The sequence below is a fragment of the Loxodonta africana genome, chromosome 17 (genome assembly GCF_030014295.1).
Source record: "Loxodonta africana isolate mLoxAfr1 chromosome 17, mLoxAfr1.hap2, whole genome shotgun sequence".
Classification (NCBI taxonomy): domain Eukaryota; kingdom Metazoa; phylum Chordata; class Mammalia; order Proboscidea; family Elephantidae; genus Loxodonta; species Loxodonta africana.
The window spans coordinates 29,720,151-29,741,578 of NC_087358.1; the positions used below are offsets into that span (position 1 = coordinate 29,720,151).

At 33.7% G+C, this 21,428-nt stretch overlaps 1 protein-coding gene across 15 annotated transcripts in view; it reads left to right on the plus strand.

The window, feature by feature from the left end:
- MYCBP2 (MYC binding protein 2) overlaps positions 1-21,428 on the plus strand; it is a 287,598-nt gene that overhangs the window by 193,500 nt on the left and 72,670 nt on the right. For 12 of the 15 annotated variants that reach the window (XM_064270017.1, XM_064270009.1, XM_064270015.1 and 9 more), the window contains 7 exons: positions 2,086-2,183; positions 3,007-3,123; positions 4,044-4,184; positions 13,335-13,409; positions 16,092-16,316; positions 17,191-17,323; positions 21,129-21,251. In XM_064270017.1, coding sequence (XP_064126087.1) covers positions 2,086-2,183; positions 3,007-3,123; positions 4,044-4,184; positions 13,335-13,409; positions 16,092-16,316; positions 17,191-17,323; positions 21,129-21,251 — 912 coding nt within the window. The remainder of the gene's footprint in view (positions 1-2,085; positions 2,184-3,006; positions 3,124-4,043; positions 4,185-13,334; positions 13,410-16,091; positions 16,317-17,190; positions 17,324-21,128; positions 21,252-21,428) is intronic. The other 3 variants (XM_023547278.2, XM_003409378.4, XM_023547288.2) reach the window with 2 other exon arrangements.

Here is a 21,428-nt window from a genome sequence, read left to right on the forward strand (position 1 = left end):
ATAGTCTTCAGTATGGATCACACCTGAATGTGAAGAAAACGAAGATCCTCACAACTGGACCAATAAGCAACATTATAATATAGGGAGAAAAAAATTGACGTTGTCAAGGATTTCATTTTACTTGAGTCAACAATCAATGCCCACAGAAGCAGCAGTCAAGAAATCAAACGGCATATTGCACTGTGAAAATCTGCTGCAAAAAAAAACCTCTTTCAAGTGTTGAAAAGCAAAGATGTCACTTTGAGGACTAAGGTGTGCCTGATCCAAACCATGGCCTTTTCGCTTGCTTCATATGCATGTGAAAACTAGACAGTGAAAAAGAAGATGGAAGAATTAATTGATGCATCCAAATTGTGGTATTCGTAAAGAATATTGAGTATACCATAGACTGCCAAAAGAGCGAACAAATCAGTCTTAGAAGAAATGAAACCAAAATAATCCATAGAAGTAAGGATGGTGAAACTTCATCTTACTTGCTTTGGACGCATCAGAAAAGACCAATCCTTAGTAAAGGACGTAAGTTTAGTAAAGAAGAGGGTCAGTAAAAGCAAAGGTAACCCTTAGTGAGATTGACTGACACACTGGCCACGAAATGGCCTAAAACATAACAAAGGTCATGAAGATGGTGCAGAATTAGGCAGCATTTTGTTCTGTTATACATAGAGTCGTCATGAGTCATAACCGACTCAAATGGCCACAAACAACAAAAGCGAATCAGATCTATCAAATTCATTTGGACCATTCCACCTACTTCTATCCATAATCTTTGCTCCTCTCTCCTTGATTTCAACATATCCATAAAGCGTTTAGTTCAGCAGCCGTTTGTTGGTTATGTGCAAGACATTGTTTTGGATAAGACAGTTCCTGTCTTCAAGTGTTAACAATGTACAGAGGCCCAGCAAAAATCCGTGAAGTAGCATCTAAGTAATAATACACAAGAGGTACAAATTACAGACAGGACCCAAAAGCAAAGCAGAAGTACCTAAGAATGGCTTTACAGTGGACATTTTTTCCTCCAAAACTTTCACCAGGCATAGATGTGGTTTTTTTAAAATCATCATCTCTAATAGTGGAATGAAGGAAAATGATACAAAAGAGACAAGAAAACTCCACTCACATTAGGTTTGTTTTTTGGAATTAAGCTGAAGAAAGTGATTCACATTTGCTTTTGTAATCATCTGTTTTATTCCTTCCATTCCTAACTCAGCTTCATCCCAAGGTGACCAAACTGTCAATAGGATGGGAGCTGCCTTGACCACAGACAAACATAATAATTCACTAAAATGATAAAATTGATAACCTATTGAATAACAGTATTTTACTCAAGGAGGTCTGGGGTCACAATGGTGAAGCACTCAGCTGCTAACCAAAAGGCCAGTGGTTTGAACCCATCAGCTACTCCACAGGAAAAAGATGTAGCAGTCTGCTTGCGTAGAGGTTATAGCCTTGGGAACCCTATGGGGCAGTTCTGTTCTGCTCTATAGAGTCAGTACGAATCGGAATCGACTTAAGGGCAATGGGTTTAGTTTTTTGGGTTTAAACATTTATTGAATGCTTAATATATGTCCAGCAGTATTCTTGGCACACCTTTTATAATTTAAATCACTTAACTCTCTTTAATTCTCTCAACGGCCCAGTGAAGTAGGTGCTGTTAATGTTTCCATGTTATAGTCACTCACTCAGCAGCAGATGTGGGAGTCTAGACAGTCTAATTTGAGAAACCCAGCTCTTAACTACCATGCTCTGCCGCCTCTCAGTCGTAGAGATGTTTGGTATAGATGGATTAGTACTCTGATCTGAAGTTGTCAGATAACAATTAATCCCACGAGGGTTTCATTTCTTATTATTTTGAATTCTCTGTTATGATTTCATATGTTCTAGTTGAAGAGTGGGATTCCCTCCTTTTTTCCTTGCACCCCTAAGACACCCTGTTCAAATATTTCTCTTTTTTAGCCTATCAAATTTCAATCACCATATGAAGGACAGAATTTAGAAATTTGATTTAATTGCTTAAAACAGCATTTGAATATTTATCAGACCAAGTTAAAGGATCGTCTTTCTCTTGTTTTCTCAAATGCTATACAGATGCTGGCCTAGAAGTAAAAGTAAAAGACCCACCAAAAGGCATGATACCACCTGGAACACAGCTGGTGAAACCAAAGACTGAACCTCAACCAAATAAGGTTAGGCGGGAATGAATTCAGAACTTGAATCATTCAAAAAAATTTTAAGGGGAAAGTGCATTTTTTTTTTCCATTGATGCTTCAAGATGTCCATCAGACATCTAATATTTTACCTGATTTCAGTATTTGAATTCAAAATATTCCTAAATAAGTTTGCAGAGTAGTTTATGGTGATTCTAATCATTTCTAAATTACAGAACCTGTACTTTTTGACTTGTTCGTATAATGCTGTCGTGATTTATAGGTGTTTTATACCTTGTATTAATTGAAATTAAAAAGTCTACTGAATTTCTTTGTATTAGTATTTTTATTTTTAGTAGTACCTAGAGTCATTTTTTAAAACCTGTAATTGGTAATTAAGTGTAAAGTTTGCAGGGTTAAAATATCCCGTGCTGTTGAAAGGAAAACTAATTTCCTAACATATAAATAATAGATATAGGAATTTTGGTAGGCTGCTTTTTAAAAAGAAACATATAGGAAATGGAATTTGTATGATACCTTTCTGAAAGGCAATAAATGACTCTTTTCCCCTTTTTATCATATCTCTTTAAAGTTTGGAAGATATATGTGTATATGTATATATATGTATGTATATGAATTTCTGATTTTTTTTTTCAGCAAAGGACATTTCAATACTTTAGAGAAATTCTGTCATCATTTATGACTAAACCACAGTTATTTTACAGAGAGCAGGCAACTACAAATAATTTTGGGAAATTTTCTAAAAAATATAGTATTTTCAAATCTGTTTAATTTGATCTCTTCTTATAAGACCTCTACTTCAAATTTTTCCTGTCTCGCTGTCTATCTTTACCTTTCGCAGGTTCGAAAATTTGTGGCCAAGGACAGTGCGGGACTCCGTATCCGTAGCCATCCTTCCCTTCAAAGTGAACAGATAGGCATAGTTAAAGTCAATGGAACTATCACTTTTATTGATGAGGTAATTTATTAAGAAACTTTTGGTAACAAATTTTGGAAAGAAACTTTTTGCATCATTTGCACAATAACGTTATTAAATTTTCTGGTTGCATATATTTGAAGCAGTTTGGGAGAATTGTTTTGTAAAATATATTGAGGGAGTGCTGGTGGCGCAGTGGCTCAGTGCTCCAGCTGCTAACCAGAAGTCTGCAGTTGGAACCCACCAGCCACTCTGCGGGAGAAAGACATGGCAGTCCACTTCCGTACAGATTTACAGCCATGGAGAACCTGTAGGGCAGTTCTGTTCTGTCCTATAGGGTCGCTATGAGTTGGAATCAACTCAAAAGCAACGGGTTTGATTTTTTTTTGGTAAAATATATTGATTGATTCTCAAACATTTTGGTTATTTTTATCAGTAAAAATAAGATTATAATTTTGAACATGAAATGACCACAGTTAAGCATCGTGTAGTCAGAATCTGTACAAGGACTCACTGGAAGTGGGTGCGGTTTTTCATGAGTTTTTAAAAATGTGTTTATTTTGTTACTTTAACTTTGGACAGTACACTTCTCTAGTAATACAACTAAGTGACATCTGATCATTAAAATCTATATTCAGGGACAGGAAGATGCTTTCCATTTCTTTTAGGGAGCACCTATTTTACTGTTTCAGCTGTTTATCTTAGCATGTGATTCGTTCGTGCTTTCACTCATAAATGATTTTTTTTTATTTTTTACAATCTTATCATGTGAATTATCATACTGCTTTGGCATTCCTTGCTGCTTTTTTCCTTAAAGCTGCTCTCAAACTTACCTTCTGCAAAAACCAGATGCTTAATTTCCAGGCCTGCCATGTTTGCCTGCTGTGCAGCCTGTCGGTCCTCCCTAGCCTCACAGGAATGACAGAAGAGCACGGCTTGTTTCTGTTGCTTGTTTCCTGTAGATCCACAATGATGATGGTGTATGGCTGAGACTGAACGATGAGACGATAAAGAAGTATGTACCTAACATGAATGGCTACACTGAAGCCTGGTGCCTCTCGTTTAATCAACATCTTGGCAAGAGCCTTCTGGTCCCTGTTGATGTAAGTAAAAGGTGGTTTTAAAAATTGTTATAGATACACTCTGTCCTCGTTACAGGGCTTTCTTTAATTAAGGCTTTTCAGTTCTGAGGTAAACCGCAACTAAATAACTTACTTTGTAGGTGTGTAAACTCTTAAGGGCTTCTGTGTGATGAGAGTAGAGTTTAGAGAAGCTAAGTCCTTTAATGCTTGTTGTTATTTATCTTAGAAAGTAATAAAACTAGAGCTACTGAATTCTGCTTTTCACAGAATTAGGAAACGATAGTGACTGCTTTTTTTTTTTTTTCCTTTTTTACTCACACTACAAATTTGGAACAAATTCCAAACAAGATTCATGAGTTCAAAATCATTATACATTCAAAAACATGTATAACATGTTTGTTGTTTATGTTGGTATTTTGTAACTACTTCTCCATGTTTTAGTTTTAATCTTTTCATTTTTGTTTTATAACCTACTGTGTTAAAATAAGACGGCTTTTTGGACTTATGGTGCTGTAGTGTTTTAGTTGAAGCTACATCCTCATCTCTGAGAAAATCCAGTGAACCTCTTTAATAAATGCAGTAGAATAGTTAGAGCCAGCGCTCACAGATATTGCTAAATATGAAAGCATGGTAGCCTACACCTCTTTTTATGATTTAGCCAGAAAAGTATGATTTTTCTTCTTTTTCATCACCGTCAAATGTGTAAGCTCCTTATGACACTGCTAACAAGTAGCACTGGTAGAATTTGATTTAAAAAAAGCAATACCTGTACCTTAGTATTTTAATGAGATGAATTTCTTAAAAATAAGTTTATAAAGTTAGGTTGTTATATCAAACCATTGAATATATCATGTTTGTTTTCCTCATTGATAATCCAGAGTAATGTGCCCCAAAGGGATGAGTACACAGATAATTCTTTGTGGAAGAAAATATTGGTACTTGTGTTTATGTTATTGATCTCATTCTTAGGTCCTCAATAAAGCATTATACTAGATTACATTATTTTCCCTACCTCCCCCACTCCAAAATTTTCTACTGAATTCCCTTGTTTGCTCCTTCAAAGAGATGCTTTTGGAAAAGGAAGATAATTCACATAGATAAAACAAAAATAAACAAAGGTGGAAAAGAATAGCAAAAAGTGCTGTGTGTTGAAGTTCTGAATTCCATGGCTTCATTTTGAAGCACTGGTATTCTATTATTTGATGCTTTTAAACCCCATCCAAAGAGCACACTCTTCCTCAAGCCAGGGAGAGAAGGACAATATCAAAGTTAAGAGAGAGCGAGAAATACAAAAACTTATTGATGGCTCTCTTTAGAATGTGATTGAGAAGGTTGTGACTGACTAATTTGAAAAAATTTAGATACAGAATATTGAAGATAGAAAATAAAATGAAGTGAGTTTTTTTTTAATATTTTCTACTTTTTATGTTAAAGAATGACATGAGCTCTGTTTTAATATAAATAGCACAGAACTGTCTGATACTGTTAGATGGGCAGGAAGTTCTCTGGTTCCTTCATTTTAAGCATAGTAGAGACCTGAAATCTTTGCAAGTTTAAGGAAACATGTCATTAGAGGAAGGAGAAATTGAAGATGTGAAAATAAGGGTACCTTTGGAGAAGCTATTCCTATAAAGAAAGAAGGGATAGGTATGACAGTAGATAAACTTTTAGGGAGAGAGAGAAGAGGTTAAGGAAGATGACAATTTCCTTAAAATAGAAGAGAGGAAAGCTGTTAGCTGAGGATGAAAACAAGAGTTAAGTTAGAGGGTTTAAAAATGCGGTGAAGATTTGAACTAATGCTTGAGAGAAATAACAGTGGGGTCTGACCAAAAACAAAGAAAAGGATTATTGGGCCACTAAAAAAAAAAAAAAAAAATTTTTTTTTTTTTTTTTTAAGGACCCAGTGAGACTGTTGGGTAAACCCAGTCTGGACCCCATGCTGTCCCATAACCTTCAGTATCCAGAATTAAAGGAGCAAAGGGAGCAGATTATACTATTGGTTGAAATTTTCTGGCATACTATCACAGAAAAATAGGGACAAAAAAGAATTTCAGATGCTGGTGAAAGATCGGTTCAGATCATCATCTGTGGAATGCAGCCTAAGTTAGAAACGTGAAAAGACAAATGGAGGTGCCAAGGGACTTGGAGGACTTAATAAGTCCTAGAACAGTATGATGAGTTTATTGTAGTGGAAGAATAGATAGTTTGTGTAATAAAAGTAGAATATTTGAATTCAATTTTATAGATAGAGCAGTTTAATGAATAAGATGGCCTTCATCTGGCCATTGGAGGGATAGCTGAAGTAAAGTGGAGGGGAAAGTCACTGGAATTTCCTAAGTCTAGAAACGAAGAAGCTAGGCGGTTGGATGATCATCTACACGGACATGAAGACATGCAGGCTAATGGCAACACTGTGACCCACAAGGGTAAAAATGAAAGAGAGGTTGTTAACATGGAGCAGGGGTCCCATCACACATAAAGTCATAAAAAAAAAAAAAAGTCATAGAGGGCTGGAAATAGTTTGATGTTGGATGAGGGAGAAGCACAGAGCTGTTTTGGTATAAAAATAAAAGAATCAGTAGATGACGTAAGGGGTTATGTTTTGGGTGGTGACCAAACATGACAAAGGCTAGTGAGTTTAACTGGCCTAGGGCTCCAAACAGATCTAGTATAAAGTTGCTTCAGTGCAGGCATTAGTTGAGGACCCACACAGAGTCAGAAGCCTGGCCAAGGCAGAAGCAGGCTTAGTTTCCAAGACTTTATCTGTAGGGACTGAGGCAGACATTTTATAGAGTCAGTACATTTTTAATGGGTACATTATTCTGTGCAAAGCTAAACATGATAAGGCATAGAGGGAAAAATGATTCCATCCCTCCCTACAGGGAGCTAACACAGTTAAATAATTGTGTCTGGCTACCACTTCCTTTGTATCTGTTATTACATTTACTGCTGGAAAAACACTTTCAGTCTATTCTCCCTTCTTACCTTTAGCGTATTCCTGAATAAATGAGCTGTAATTGTAAAACAGCTGATAATTGTAAAACGCTGCTCAGTGTAAGCAAAAACTGGGAGATTTGAAGTAAAATAAGAAATAATCAAACCAGTGCCACTAGCGTAAAAAGACTCAAAAGTGCTGAGACATTGCCTTTAGCAGTCTTTATTATCTACTCCTTTAGCCCTTTCTAGTTAAAACAATTTTATATTTACATCGGTGTGTAGACTTTATCTGGGTCCTGACTCATACAAACTGTGGAGGCAGGGAGGGATTAGAAATTTCAACACTGACTACTTGATAAACTATCAAAAAAAAAAAAAGATCAATAAATAGTATTTAGAATAAGTTTTAATTTTTGTTGCACTGTCTTATTTACTTGAACACTTTTCATTGCAGATATATACTTTAGCTAAATTTTGGCCTACCTAAGCAATTTTTTTTAAGCAATAGTTCCATTTAAACATCATTACTTTATTGACGAAAATATTGATGTACTAACTTAATGAAGGAAACCCTGGTGGCGTAGTGGTTAAGTGCTACAGCTGCTAACTGAAAGGTCAGCAGTTTGAATCCACCTGGCTTGGAAACTCTTACGGGGCAGTTCTACTGTGCCCTGTAGGGTCGCCATGAGTTGGAATCAACTCAATGGCAACTTTTTTTTTTTTTAACTTAATTAAAATGTGACTTTAGCTCTGTTTTAGCATTTTAGTAATGTTGTAGTTTAGAGATTAAATAGCACTAGGTGTACACTCTGTCTATCCATTTTTTTTTTAAATATTGTTTTAAATCAGTGGGAAGGATAGGTATAAGTAGAATAAGAATGCAATTCCTTTTCTGGGTGGGGAGGGAGCTTATAGCCTATTAGAACTTTTTGCCCTTAGAACATGCTGTTCAATTTTGCATCTTAGAGTCTTTGTTTATGTACTTTCATTTGTCTAGAATGCCTTCTCTTCCGTTTTCTTCTAATATTTTCCTAATTGGCCAGGTTCAGATATTTTTGGTGAACTTTCTCTCTGTGCTTTTCAGTATTGCTATAGTCATTAATTCATTAGTTCTTCATAAAATAAACATTTTACGAATCTATCAAGTGATAGATGGATGCCATCCACTCAGCTCTTGACTCATGGTAAACTTACGTAACAGAAAGATAGGTTGCCCAGTTCTGTGTCATCCTCATGATGGCTGGCATGTTCGAGTCCATCATTGGAGCTGTTGTGCCAATTCCTTTCACCAAGGGTCTCCTTCACCCTTGGTGGCCCTCCGCTTCCCCAAACATGATGTCCTCCTCCAGTGGTTGTCATCCATATAGTTTACATTGGCTAATTTTCAGATGTAGACTGCCAGGCCTTTCTTCCTAGTTTTTCTTAGTCTAGAAGCTCCACTGAAATCTGCCCACCACGGGTAACCTGCTGGTATTTGAAATACTGGTGGCATAGCTTTCAGCATCATAGCAACATACAAACTACCACAGTATGACAAATTGACAGGTGGTGGATTGAGTCCTTACTATGACCAAATACTGAGCTGGAAAGTGGGTGGTAGGTGGAGATGCAGAGGGGAGGGATGCAAATATAAATAAGGTGGGGCACAGTTCTTCCTCTTGAGAGCGCTCACTGTATAGTGTGGTAGATACACTGCATTCAAATAATTAAATTACACTGTAACAAGTTAGGAATGGCTTCACTTAGGAAGTGACATTTGAACTGGGTTTTGAGAAAAAAATTGGCAGGAAAACGTGAAGGAATTTCTAGAAAAATATTCAAAATATCCAAAGTTATGAAGTCATGCTATGTTTGAGAACTGATAAATAGTTTGATATGGGTGAAGCAAAGGATTGGAGACAAGAAGTAGGTTAGGTTAAGTCCTAGGGAAATTAGGTTTCCCTATCGCTTCTCAGGTAGCACTTTGTCTATAGAAATGGAAGACACTTACTTCTTTCTCCAATTAACTGTAATGTTTAGTTTTTCTTTCCTACAGCCGGTTTGTATTTTTATACCTCTTATTTCTGTTAAGCTCCTTAAGAACTCATTAAGGATCCCTTCTTACTCATTTGTTTCTTCCAACACGTTAAGTACTATGCTTGGCTCATAGTAGTCTTTCAGCATTTGTTAAATACTTATTTTTAGTTCTTTGCATTTAGTATGATAACATCCCTTAAAAAATAATTCCTAAAACGTATGTGCTCCTTACCCTAACTATCCCATTTAATTCTCATTGTGATCCTGTGATGTTAAGTTTATTATTCTCATTTTTGCAATGAGGAGAGAGCTACTCACCCAGATCACAGTAGTAAGCAATGGAGCTGGTACTGGAACCCCAGCTGATGGGAATCCAGAGCCCATGGTTTTATGGTCAGTATGCCATAATCTAGTGGAGAGATGAGAACAAACATAGTTTTAAAAAGAGGAAGTATATATAACTATAAAAACCATATTACTTTGGTTAGAACTATCCAGTTAAGTAAATATGAATACTCGTAACCTTAAGGGTTGAATGAGGATGAATTTAATAATACATAGTGAAGGTGAAATGGACCAGTCTCATTATGAGAACTCATTATGCGTATGACAGAGGAGACTACCTAGAATCAAGAACTTAATTTTTTTGGAAAAGTGAGTTTATTTTTATAATAGTAGGTGTTAGTGATGTGAAACTTATTCTTAGTCAGTAGAAGTATTTTAAGATGTTTCCTTATAGTGCCTGTATCATCCGAATTCTTGCAGAAGCAGCTTGGGACTGTGAATCTCTTCATGCATTTACACAAACTACTGCTTACCTACTTAGACTGAGGGGTGTTCATATGTAAAACCTGTGTACACTGAAGATTTGGAGTAGAGATGAAAGTTTCATTTGGTAGTCTTTCTGATAGCAAAACCCAGGGTAATTGGTAAAATTAGCAAATGTTTCTTAAATTTTACATCCAGTTTCATTCTTTTGGGGCACCTACTGATGCCTGGCAGTCATAGCATTAACATACCTCAGATTTGTTGGTTTTGTTTTGTTAATAGGTTTGTGCATGTGTGCACATAACCTTTTTTTAATATTAATAAATATTAAATATTTACTTAATATCCCAAAAAACACCCAGTGCCATCGAGTCAATTCTGACTCATAGCGACCCTATAAGTTAATATAGCATTAGTAAATGTGTTGTCCCTGGATGGTTATAAAAAGCTGCATTTTCATACTTCACCTTGGTGGTTAAGTTTCCTAAACAGAGTGAAATTATGAATCAGTTAAAATACAACACTATAATTGTGTATATGCTATGTTTAGTTTTCTTGAATTTTTTTTTTGCCTTGAAAATGGAAATTATTTTTATGACCATATAATATTCAACTGTGAGTATACACAACATTTTGTATACATTTTATGTATATTCTATTGTGTGAATATACACAAAATGTTGTATATTCACACAATAGAATATTATGCGGTCATAAAAATAATTGCTTTCACTTGGTGGACATTGGCTTGTTTCCACCTTTTGTCTCTTATGCATTATGCTGCCATAAACATTTGTGTGAGAGTTTTTATGTGGTCATATATTTTTATTTCTCTATTCAGCCATTAAAAGGAATGAAGTACTGATAACAGCAACAGCATGAATGAATGTTGAAAACATTATGCTGAGTCCTCACAAAAGACCATGTATTATAGGGCTCATATGAAATGTCAAACACTGGGAAATCTATAGAGATAGAAAGGACATTAGTAGTTGCTTAGGGCAGATGGAACAAGTGTAGGGAGGTGATAACTAAACTGTAGGGGGTTTCTTTTTTGGGGTGATAAAAATGTTCTAAAATTGACGATGGTGATAGTTACACGTATCTGTGAATATACTAAAAATCATTGAATTGTACACTTTAAATGGGTGAATTTTATGGTATGTGAACTATATCTCAAAGCTGTTTTTGTTAATTACAATTTTTAGCTGTGTTTACTAGCACGATTTATTTGCACGCGTATTTGGAATATTTGGTCATATATTTTTTGCCCTAATACTTAATTACTTAGTCGATCTCTTCTATGCCTTGGGAGAATAGCAGCTTAGAGTTGCAATTTGGTGCTTGTTAATTTAGTTAGGTTTTTCATAGGCTTTAATTTTATGATTTTTTTGATGGAACTTTTTTGCCTTTAAAATAGTCTGTGAGAATAAAATGATTTATTGTAGAGATTACATATATATACTTACATATATGTATGAATGTGTAAAAAGCTCATTCATATGTTTTAATAGTGAGAAATTAAGACTTTGAAGAAATTAGCATTTTCCTGCATGTTCATATCTTTAGGATAAAACTTCCCTAAATTTTCAAAAGAAAACTATGGAAGTATCTCTTATTTTTAAATTCCAGCTTCCTATTTGTTGAATTTTTGATACTTGATAAATTCAATTTTGTTAGTACACCACATTTTTAAAAATAATCTTGTGTAAACCAATGTAGACTAAGAATTTTCTACAAAGGTAGAAAGTGTCAAATTTGAATCCACATAGAGTTAACATATACAAAATTGACTTTATTGGCAATTCTTCACCTTTTGTAGTAGTTACATCTCTTTAATGTGTCATTTTACCTCTTATGGTCACAGAAAACATGCTTACACATTGAAATAAAATAAAGGTACAAGCTTTAAATATTGTCAGTCAGTCACCACATTGCTTCTTCATCACTAAAACTTCATCTGCATTGCTTTTCACAGTTAATTTTAACATATCATTTAATACTATAATAATTTATGCTAAAAATAGAAATGCTGAAAAAATTTTGATATTATGTCAAAAGGTCTGCACTGTTGTTTTCTCTGAAGGAGAAAAACAATTGAGCAAATACTCTGCAAATTATTATGTACGTGAATTAGCTAGTAAAGACACCTTTTTTTCATCCCAAAATGTTTTTTTCAAAATGCTTTGCAACATATTTCTGCTTTACCTAAAGAAAAAGGAGCCTATTTACTATCTATTTTAAAATGTGAGTTTTTTGAGAGTTTTGTTTTGTTTCACATTTATTTGCAGGCATATTTTTAGAGATTCATTTTTTCCTGGTCTTTATGTATCTCATATTTCGGAGTTAGCATGTATGCATGTGTGTGTATGTATGTGTATCTACATCCATACATACACATGTATGGATGAGGAAACGTATAGAACTAGAGAATTAAATTCTAATTGTCTAAAATGACTTATAAGTGGCTGGTAATTGTGATGTTTCCTGATGTCTCGGATGATGATAATTTTTAGTAATATTTTGAATGTTCTCTGTTTTGTCCAAAAGAACTTTGTACCACAGTATTTACATAAACAATAAAATTGTGTAATTGCTACTCACTGGAAAGATTTTAATTTCAGATCAGATAAATATAGATATATCTATGTAAGTGTATCATTTAAACTTTCACTAAGATATTTTATGAAAGTTACATTTCTGGGGTCACACTGCTGTGAACTGGTTGTTCTTTATCAAAATATTTTTAGACTTTAACATAGAAATCTTAAATATTCTGTGTATTTCCTAAACTTTGAGGTGGAGAAAACTAGGCCTGTCCTTTGATTAAAAAAAAAAAAAAAATGTATTTTTTTTCTTGACAAATTCCCTAATAGCTTTCAGTAATATTTCCAGATGACTTTCTCTTTATGGTGGAGAGGAAAATTGAAAAATGACTTAGATTTTTTGTTTTGGGTTTTTTTTTTTAATGTATATATTTTTTCGTACCTTAAAAGTCGATAACTAATTCACATAAACTACATGCCATTATTATTATTAATAATTGTTACCATTAGTATATTATCCACATTTTCTTTATAAAACAGCAGACTATTTTCTGTCATAAAACAAATCTAGCTTGTTGTAGAACAGAAACTTCTTCAGTTAAAGGAACTTTAAGGTTTCCTTATTGCATTGACTGTCTTAAGCTTTGTAACAATGTCTGGCTCTCAATTTTAGCAAATGGCATGACACACTATATCCATGAAGAGCTTTTGACAAAAATTTTGACTTACCGGAATTTCTTTGGTGTGTGGTTTACTCAGGTGGCTTCAGTTTCCCTTTAGTAACATACTTCCAGTGTTGGTGCTAGAGTACAGAAAATGTTGATACTGTGAACGCATCTTCTGCAGATGATATTCTGTTCCCTTTCTTTGTTGATCTCTCTCTTTCTTAAACTTTGCTGCTCAGAATATCTTTAATGCTAGCCAAGGAGTCAGGGATTTGGACGTATTTTCATGGACTTCCAAAGCTTTTTTCCCCCAGGTGAGTTAACTGTAAGGAACAGTTATACATTATTCAGATATAGAAGCATGTATAACAAATTTTACATTATATCTTTTGAAACCTTTTCTTAAGATTAATAAGTTATTTTTTACCGAAAGAAAGATTTATCTGTATGAAGTGCTACGATTGTTTCCTCCCTATTCCTTTTCCCTTTACCCCTTTCACCTCCGCTCCTGGTAAAGAATATATTATCAGTTTAAGTTAAACGTTTATGTGATTTCAGATTTGTAAGATTTAATTTTATGACTAGCTTCTCCAACAATTACATCTAAGTCTAGCTTTTTCAGAACTAGCTTGTTTAGGTGGTGGAGCCCAAACCCCTTGACTTCAATTTTCCCATTGCCCGGCCTTTTGCATTGCCCTTTTGAATGTTCATTTGCACATGAGGTGGGAATGAAGGGAGAAAAAATTATATTGAAACCTATCAATTTCATATACTGGTTGTCAAGTCTCACATTTCTGCATTGAGTAAAACATGTATCTTATGACTGCTTGAGAGTGACAGGCAAAGTCATTTTATATCCATCAGTTATTTATTATACTGTATAGTACAAAAAATTAGATAAACATTTTATATTTATTAATTTATATAATTTTATTAACTATTCAATAAAATATTAACTACTGTAATAGAAGTTCTTCTCTGTTGCCTTTCATTGAACAGCTTGCAGTTGTTACTCATTTTTACCAAGACTTATCACCCAGGGTTACCCCCAAATGATCGAAAGCTGAAATTACTCTTATAGCTAATGAAATGCTCTAGGAATATTATTAAAATGTCAGTGAAATTATTTTTATTGCTAAATGCATGTACATTTGCTTGTTATTTTGACATTTCATACCATGTAATTTTTTAAAAAATCAATAGTAAATGAACCAAAACTTGCCACATCCAACTATGAAATGGCATGATGTATTTACTAAAATTGATAATTCACAAATACACATCTCAAAATATTGAGTGTAGTAATACTATTTAAAGTTTGTATGTGTCTTACAATTTTTATTTTGAATGCTCTGTGTATATTCATATAGTTCGTATATGTAAATTTTTACAAATATACATGCATATGTATATAAGTTTTTTTTTGGATTGTAAATCTCATCTAAATTTGTCAAAAAAAGAAAAAAATCAGGTGCTTCAAATTTTCATTTCCATTAAATTCCCAAGATATAACTAAACAGTGTTGAGTAAATAAACAATGTTGTGTAAATACTGTCTGATAATTATAGTAAATGTTAATTAAATATTGTCCATAGTACATATTTGTATGTGTAAAAACTGATGGATATTCATCACCACAGTAAGATTTGCAAGATATTATGTGAAGGCTAATAGTAGGTTTCAAATTTTCCATGACCAACCATATTATTGAATTAACAAAGTCTAAGATGCACAGAATTCTTGAATCTACATATTATTTAATCTCAGGATTTATTTTTTATTTTCTACTATGTATATGGGCATTTATAAATAGCTTTTAGTAAGAGACAACTTACAGGTGTAGAGCCAGTCAGTAAAATTTTGTCTTGCATATGTTAGTTTTACTTTTTTATTTTGTTCATAACATTATTAAATATTTATTTTTAACTTAATGTTCAAGTAAGTACCCCATTATGATCTTGTTTTACTCTATTTGAATCTAAAGCAATTCATAGAGAGCCATCCATATTAAAAACTACTGTATTTGAAAGTGCACTTTAAAAATCTGTATTAAAAGAGTAATAATGGCAGTGGAAGAAACCCCAGTGTGAAACATTTATTTACGTTTAGTTGAGAAGAGCAACTATGGGCAGGTTGTCTACTACTTCTCTTTATCACATTCACATAGGAAACAATTTCATCACAGCATTCAGATTCAATACAAGATTTAGGGCAAGTTCTTTTCTTCCATTTTAGAAGCTACTCTCATATCCAAATGAATTTTATTTACTTAAAAATGCATTTTTAATGTTGATCTCCTCTGTCTACTAAAAGTATAGTCATCTTTGTTTTCTCTTAATAGCGTTAATACGTAATTGTGTCGTAATGGTCTAGCAAATCTAGCAGGACACTTGCATTTGCACCATATTAGAATATGAGTTGTTAGGATTTACGAGCATTTTTATTGCACTCACAACTAGAATATTAAGATGTGGCTATGTTTTATGCGTTTTTTTCATTATTGCTATCTTTGAAAAATCTCGAGTCTTCAAATTTGTTTTCTCTATTTATAAATAATTATTACATACAAAAGCAGGAGGAAATGAAGATTTAGCTTTTTTGCCCATACCAACATACAACAATGCAGTATTAATGATTCTAAATCATTCGGTTGTGGTTCACATAGTGAATTATTTTTATTTCCTCTACTGTTGAATATTGCTTTAAGAGATAAAGGTAAAATCAAGGATTATTGTATTTCTCAGTTTGTGGTAGGCAAAAACCAGAGATTCAGTTGCTCTCCTGCTGTATTCTCTTTAACTTTTTTAAATATTCAGCGTTAAAAACTGAAAAATTTTTTAATACTGGTATTGACTAATACTTAGTTATCTTTAGATATCATGTATTTTTTTAATCTACAGTATGTAGACTTGCTTTAAAAGCTACTAATAGAAGGATTTTGAAAGAGATAATAGATTGTATTTTGTTTATTTTCTTTTTCCTATTCAAATTTTCAGGAACCTAAAACTAACACTGATGACTTTTTCAAAGACATAAACTCCTGCTGCTCACAGGAAGCAACGATGCAAGAACAGGATATGCCATTCTTGCGAGGAGGGCCAGGCATGTACAAGGTAGTGAAGACAGGACCTTCAGGTCACAACATCAGAAGCTGCCCCAACCTTAGAGGTATCCCAATTGGAATGTTAGTTCTGGGAAACAAAGTCAAAGCAGTGGGAGAGGTATGGATTCTTGTAGCTTCATGACTTCTAAGATATTCATTTTTAATATAATATAACCAAAGCTTCTCTTTCTTCAAAAGGTTGCCATTTCCATCCCTGGTTTTTTAAATGTTAATGTTCTTTATGTTTTACTTGTATTGGAAATACTAATGTAATTTTTCTATGCTTCTTTCCTGATAATTTTATTTTTATAATTCTTGTGGAAGCAGTATCTGTATTAGCAAAATGATTTGCATTGTATATGTAATTGTTCAGTTTTTACATGTATCTTTTTAGCATTACAAATCTACTGTATTGTCATGGATTATCAGCACCTTAAAATATTTGATATGAATTGGTGTGGAAATGTGATCGTATGACAAAGGGTTTCTTTTCTTTATTCCCGTTCACTTGTCTTACTGAAGTCCTGAGCAAATAAAATTACTATTGATTCCACTGTGGTGTTTGCCTCAGCAGATAAGCTTGATGATGTAGTGTGTCATGCTATTTCTCAGTGTCAGGGTCATTTTCAAGTAGCACTGTCAGTACCATCAACCTAAATAATAGAGAGTATGTTGTTGTAGGACATTTTGCAAGAAAAAAATAAATAACAATAAGCCGTCTGTTTCTGGGTGACACTTAAAATTACTTAGACATTATGTTTGTGGTTTAAAAATTATTATTTTTCCAAAGTCATAAGTAAACAGAGTTTTAGAAGAATTTTCATTGATTTCTGTCTTACCTCAGGCTGTGGTCTTAATTTCAGAAACTAATTTTGTGGTAGAAATTTATTGGAATGATGACACTAATCAAACACTTAAGCTTTGTACTGGTTGTCAGCCCAAATGCCCTAAAAGGATTAAGCCACTCAATTGTGCTTTTTGTTATGTACCAGGTAACCAGTTCTGAAGGTACATGGGTGCAGCTGGATAAGAACAGCATGGTAGAGTTCTGTGAGAGTGATGAAGGCGAGGCATGGTCCTTAGCTAGAGACAGAGGCGGCAACCAGTACCTCCGACATGAAGATGGCAAGTTGGCTTAAATTTGTAATTTGTTCCAATTAACATTTAAAATGTCAAAACTTAATGTATTATATTTATTTTGTCTTACAGAGCTTTTTTTGTGTTTTTAAATAAAATCAAAACTAGGGGTTAAAAAATTGTGCAGCCTTAAAATTGGTCTGTAAAATACATGGTACTAAATGAATGTGTATGAAAGAAGAGAAATTTTTTTTTAATTCCTCTTCTTTCATATACATTTCACATTAAGAAATGTGAAACGTATGAATCCATCTTTACAAAGCATGGAACCCTGGTGGCACAGCGGTTAAGAACTATGGCTGCTAACAAAAAGGTCTACAGCCAGTATCCACCAGCCACTCCTTGGAAACCCTGTGGGGCAGCACTACTCTGTCCAGTATGGTCACTTTCCATCAGAATTGACTCAACAGCAATGGGTTTGGTTTTTTAATAGGTTTTACAAAGCATGAATTCACATGCCTCATTCTGTGCCAATCCACAGCTGAAAATTTTACATTCTACCACTAAATGGAAATTCAGTTTTCAAACTACCAATCATATACTTCTCCAAGGCAATTTCACCTGATTTAATCTTGTCTCAGAGAAGGAGCCTTGAACAAATGCATAGCATCTTTTTGTAGTTTCCTATTTTGTTGTTAGACTTTCAATTTTAAACTTTATTTTACCTTTTTTAAGCATTGATCTCATTGAAATTTTTTTTTTTCCCTTTTCGTCCCCCTTCTTCATTCTGCTGGTGGCAAAAACTCATTCTTCAAAGTTCAGGCCATATCATCATTTGTCTGAAGCTTTAACTCATCCTGAAAGAGTTATAAGAATTCCCTGTGTCCCTTAAGAACCGTATTTAACACTTGAACAAAACTGATTATAATATACTGAAGTCAGTTTTTATTTCTTTATACCCAGATTGTGAGTCCCTTGAAGAGATACATAGCTTTTTGTTTTTGTCTTTTTCTTTTCCTTTGTACTCCCAGTCCTAACTCAGCATTGGAACATATTAGTTGCTCGCTAAGTTTTGTACCAAATCTCAAATTTATGGGATAAGGGGGTGTTTTTTGTTCTTTTTTTTCTTTTTTTTAAGAGCTGACTGGAGTAAGGTCAGATAAATAAAAGAACATGCTTCCTTATCCAAAAAATGATAAACTTGTAAATACCTATTATCCAGGAGGCAATGTGGCCAGAAAGATAAATTGATTCAAAAAAGATTTGAAACTTACATGAATGACATAATGCATTTAAATATGTTATCTCTTTTTTCTTAAAACAAGGCTTTTTGAGGTAGCTAATATAATCCTCATTTTATACGGGTAAGGAAACTAAAGTTCACAGAATGTGAAATGACTTGTCTGTGGGCATGCATGACAGATACAAGACTTGATCCAGAATCCTCATTCATATTTCAAATGTTGTGCTCATTACACTGTATCACTTATCCACTAAACACAAACTATGAATCTATCCCCCTTGTCTTTACCAAATAAACTTTTTTAAGTCAAAGATAACGTGGTTATAAAATAGTGTTCTGAGATGATAGAACTGTTCAATATATTTTAAAGAAGAAAAATGCTTCATTTGAGGTAAATCAGACATTTTACAAAATAACCTTTCTATTTACTATATATTAATATATATTTATTACATATTCGTTATTTTTAAAGCATTTTTCCTTGCATGGAATTAAACCCATTGTTGTCAAGTCGATTCTGACTCATAATGGCCCTATAGGGCAGAGTAGAACTGCCTCATAGGGTTTCCAAAGATCAGCTAGTGGATTCAAACTGCTGACTTTTGGGTTAGCAGCCATAGCACTTAAGCACTGTGCCACCAGGGTTCCTACATGGGATTACAAAAAACCGAAACCAAACCCAGTGCTGTCGAGTCGATTCCAACTCATAGCGACCCTATGGGACAGAGTAGAACTGCCCCATAGAGTTTCCAAGGAGCACCTGGCGGATTTGAACTGTCGACCCTTTGGTTAGCAGCTATAGCACTTAACCACTATGCCACCAGGGTTTCCTACATGGGATTAGTCAAATATAAATGAAAATACTTAAAGTGAATCAGCTTTGTATAAAAAATAGTTAAATAAGATGAACACTTATAAAACCGGAGAATGGCTTAGGTGACCCTCAAAGGACCTTTCTAGCTTAATTATTTTAATTAACAATGTAGTATAATGTGTGGGAGTAGACTCAGCCTGGACTGCCAGAGTACAGATCACACTCTATAACTCTTTAGTTGTGTGACCTTGGCCAAGTAACCTAACCTCTCTATGCCACAGTTTTTTTCATTTGCAAAATGAGGATACCTCTAAGGCTGATATGAAGATTAAAGAGGAAATAAAGTATAAAGTTGGCAGGTGGTAAGGCTAGCTATTATTGTTAAAATGTAAAATGCCCTCCATACTGTGGAACAGGTTTTACCGAGGAAAGTTATATTCCCATAAACTTAGAAAGTGGAAGCTTCCTCTAAGATAAAGCTTACTTAAATTGGGAAATCATTTCTGGAGAGATACACATTCAAACCTAAAAGAGCTTTAAAAAAATTTAAATTTCTCTTTTTTAGCAGCTAATAATCCTTTACTCTTTTGAGAGAGAGGGAGGTGTATATATTTGGTTATAATATGAGTGTTAATGTTTTCACATTAAATCTGGGGTGATAAGTAAGAAAGTAATAAGTTAGTGCCTTAAAATCATTAAGATTAATTGATGAGCTTATCTAAGCAGTGTGCACATTGGTGTTAATATGTAACACTATGTCATATGGAAATTAGAGGATTTGGCACTATGGTAACTTATTTATATGAAGTAGTATAAATAAAGCAAAAACTTTTTTCTTTGTAAAAATTCTTTATTGGTCCTTGATTTCTATAGGTAAATCTAGTAGGCAAAGTTACTGCTGTGGTCAGATAGAGACTTCCTGTTTGTTACTAGACCATTCTGAGTCTAGAAAGTAAGAGCGACGCTGTCTTCTCTGTTCAGATTACTGTTCATGTGTGTTTTCCAGAAGAAATACTGCACTGCTGAAATCTCACACATGCCTAAGGGAAGTGCTAGGAATTTTTTTAACATCTACAAATGCTGGTAAACGGATGACTATACAGTACCACTGGAACAGCAGATTTCCAATTTACAAACAGGAAGGAAACACTCCATTCTTCTAGTTCCATTTTCTATTTAAAATATTTCATTATTCATAATGTCATTTTAATGAAATAAATACCTTTTTCTCCCTATTACCTTTCATTGGACAGATTTTGTCTTTTTTTAACCTGGCATTAATATGGCTATTAAACAATGGTATTAGTGTTTTTAATATTATATCAGACAAATCTTACAGCCACATAACTTGTAATGGGAAGTTAACTTAGGTTATGTGTTTTCTATGTTGTATTTTTTTTATCTTACCATTTGTAAACTGGATAAAATATAGGATGAGCATTTTTTGTTTATAAAACGTCTTTGTGTAAATTTGTAACAAATAAGAGTTACTGGTTCAAAAAAAAATATTATGCATTCAGATGTATCCTGCCACAATAAAAGTAAATATACTCCATATAAGCATGTCCCATTTCAAAATTCCACTGTGTATTTCATAGATGAAAAAAAAAAGATTTTTCATATGCTTTTTTAGTGTCAAGATATTCTAATTGATATTTAGATTTATCATATCTAAATATAAGGTTATTTTTAAATCTAACCATCATAAAATCTTTTTTTGCGATTTTCCTCTTTTTATTATATAAATAGGGAATGCATATAAGAAACTGATTTTGTAGCTGTACCTTTTATTGTAGAGCAAGTTCTTCTGGATCAGAATTCTCAAACCCCTCCTCCAAGCCCTTTCTCAGTTCAAGCTTTTAATAAAGGAGCAAGTTGCAGCGCCCAAGGATTTGATTATGGACTTGGAAATAATAAAGGTAGGTGTTTAAAGGGAGTCTTCTACTTAATACACTTTAGTATATTTTATAACCTTTCTCTTCTACCCATTTTTATTCCTGTTCACCCACAAAGTTTTATTAAAGTTTGTTTATAGGAAATTAACACTTAAAATGTTAATTGAAGGTATCCTTGTTACAGTATTATCCTTTTTACCA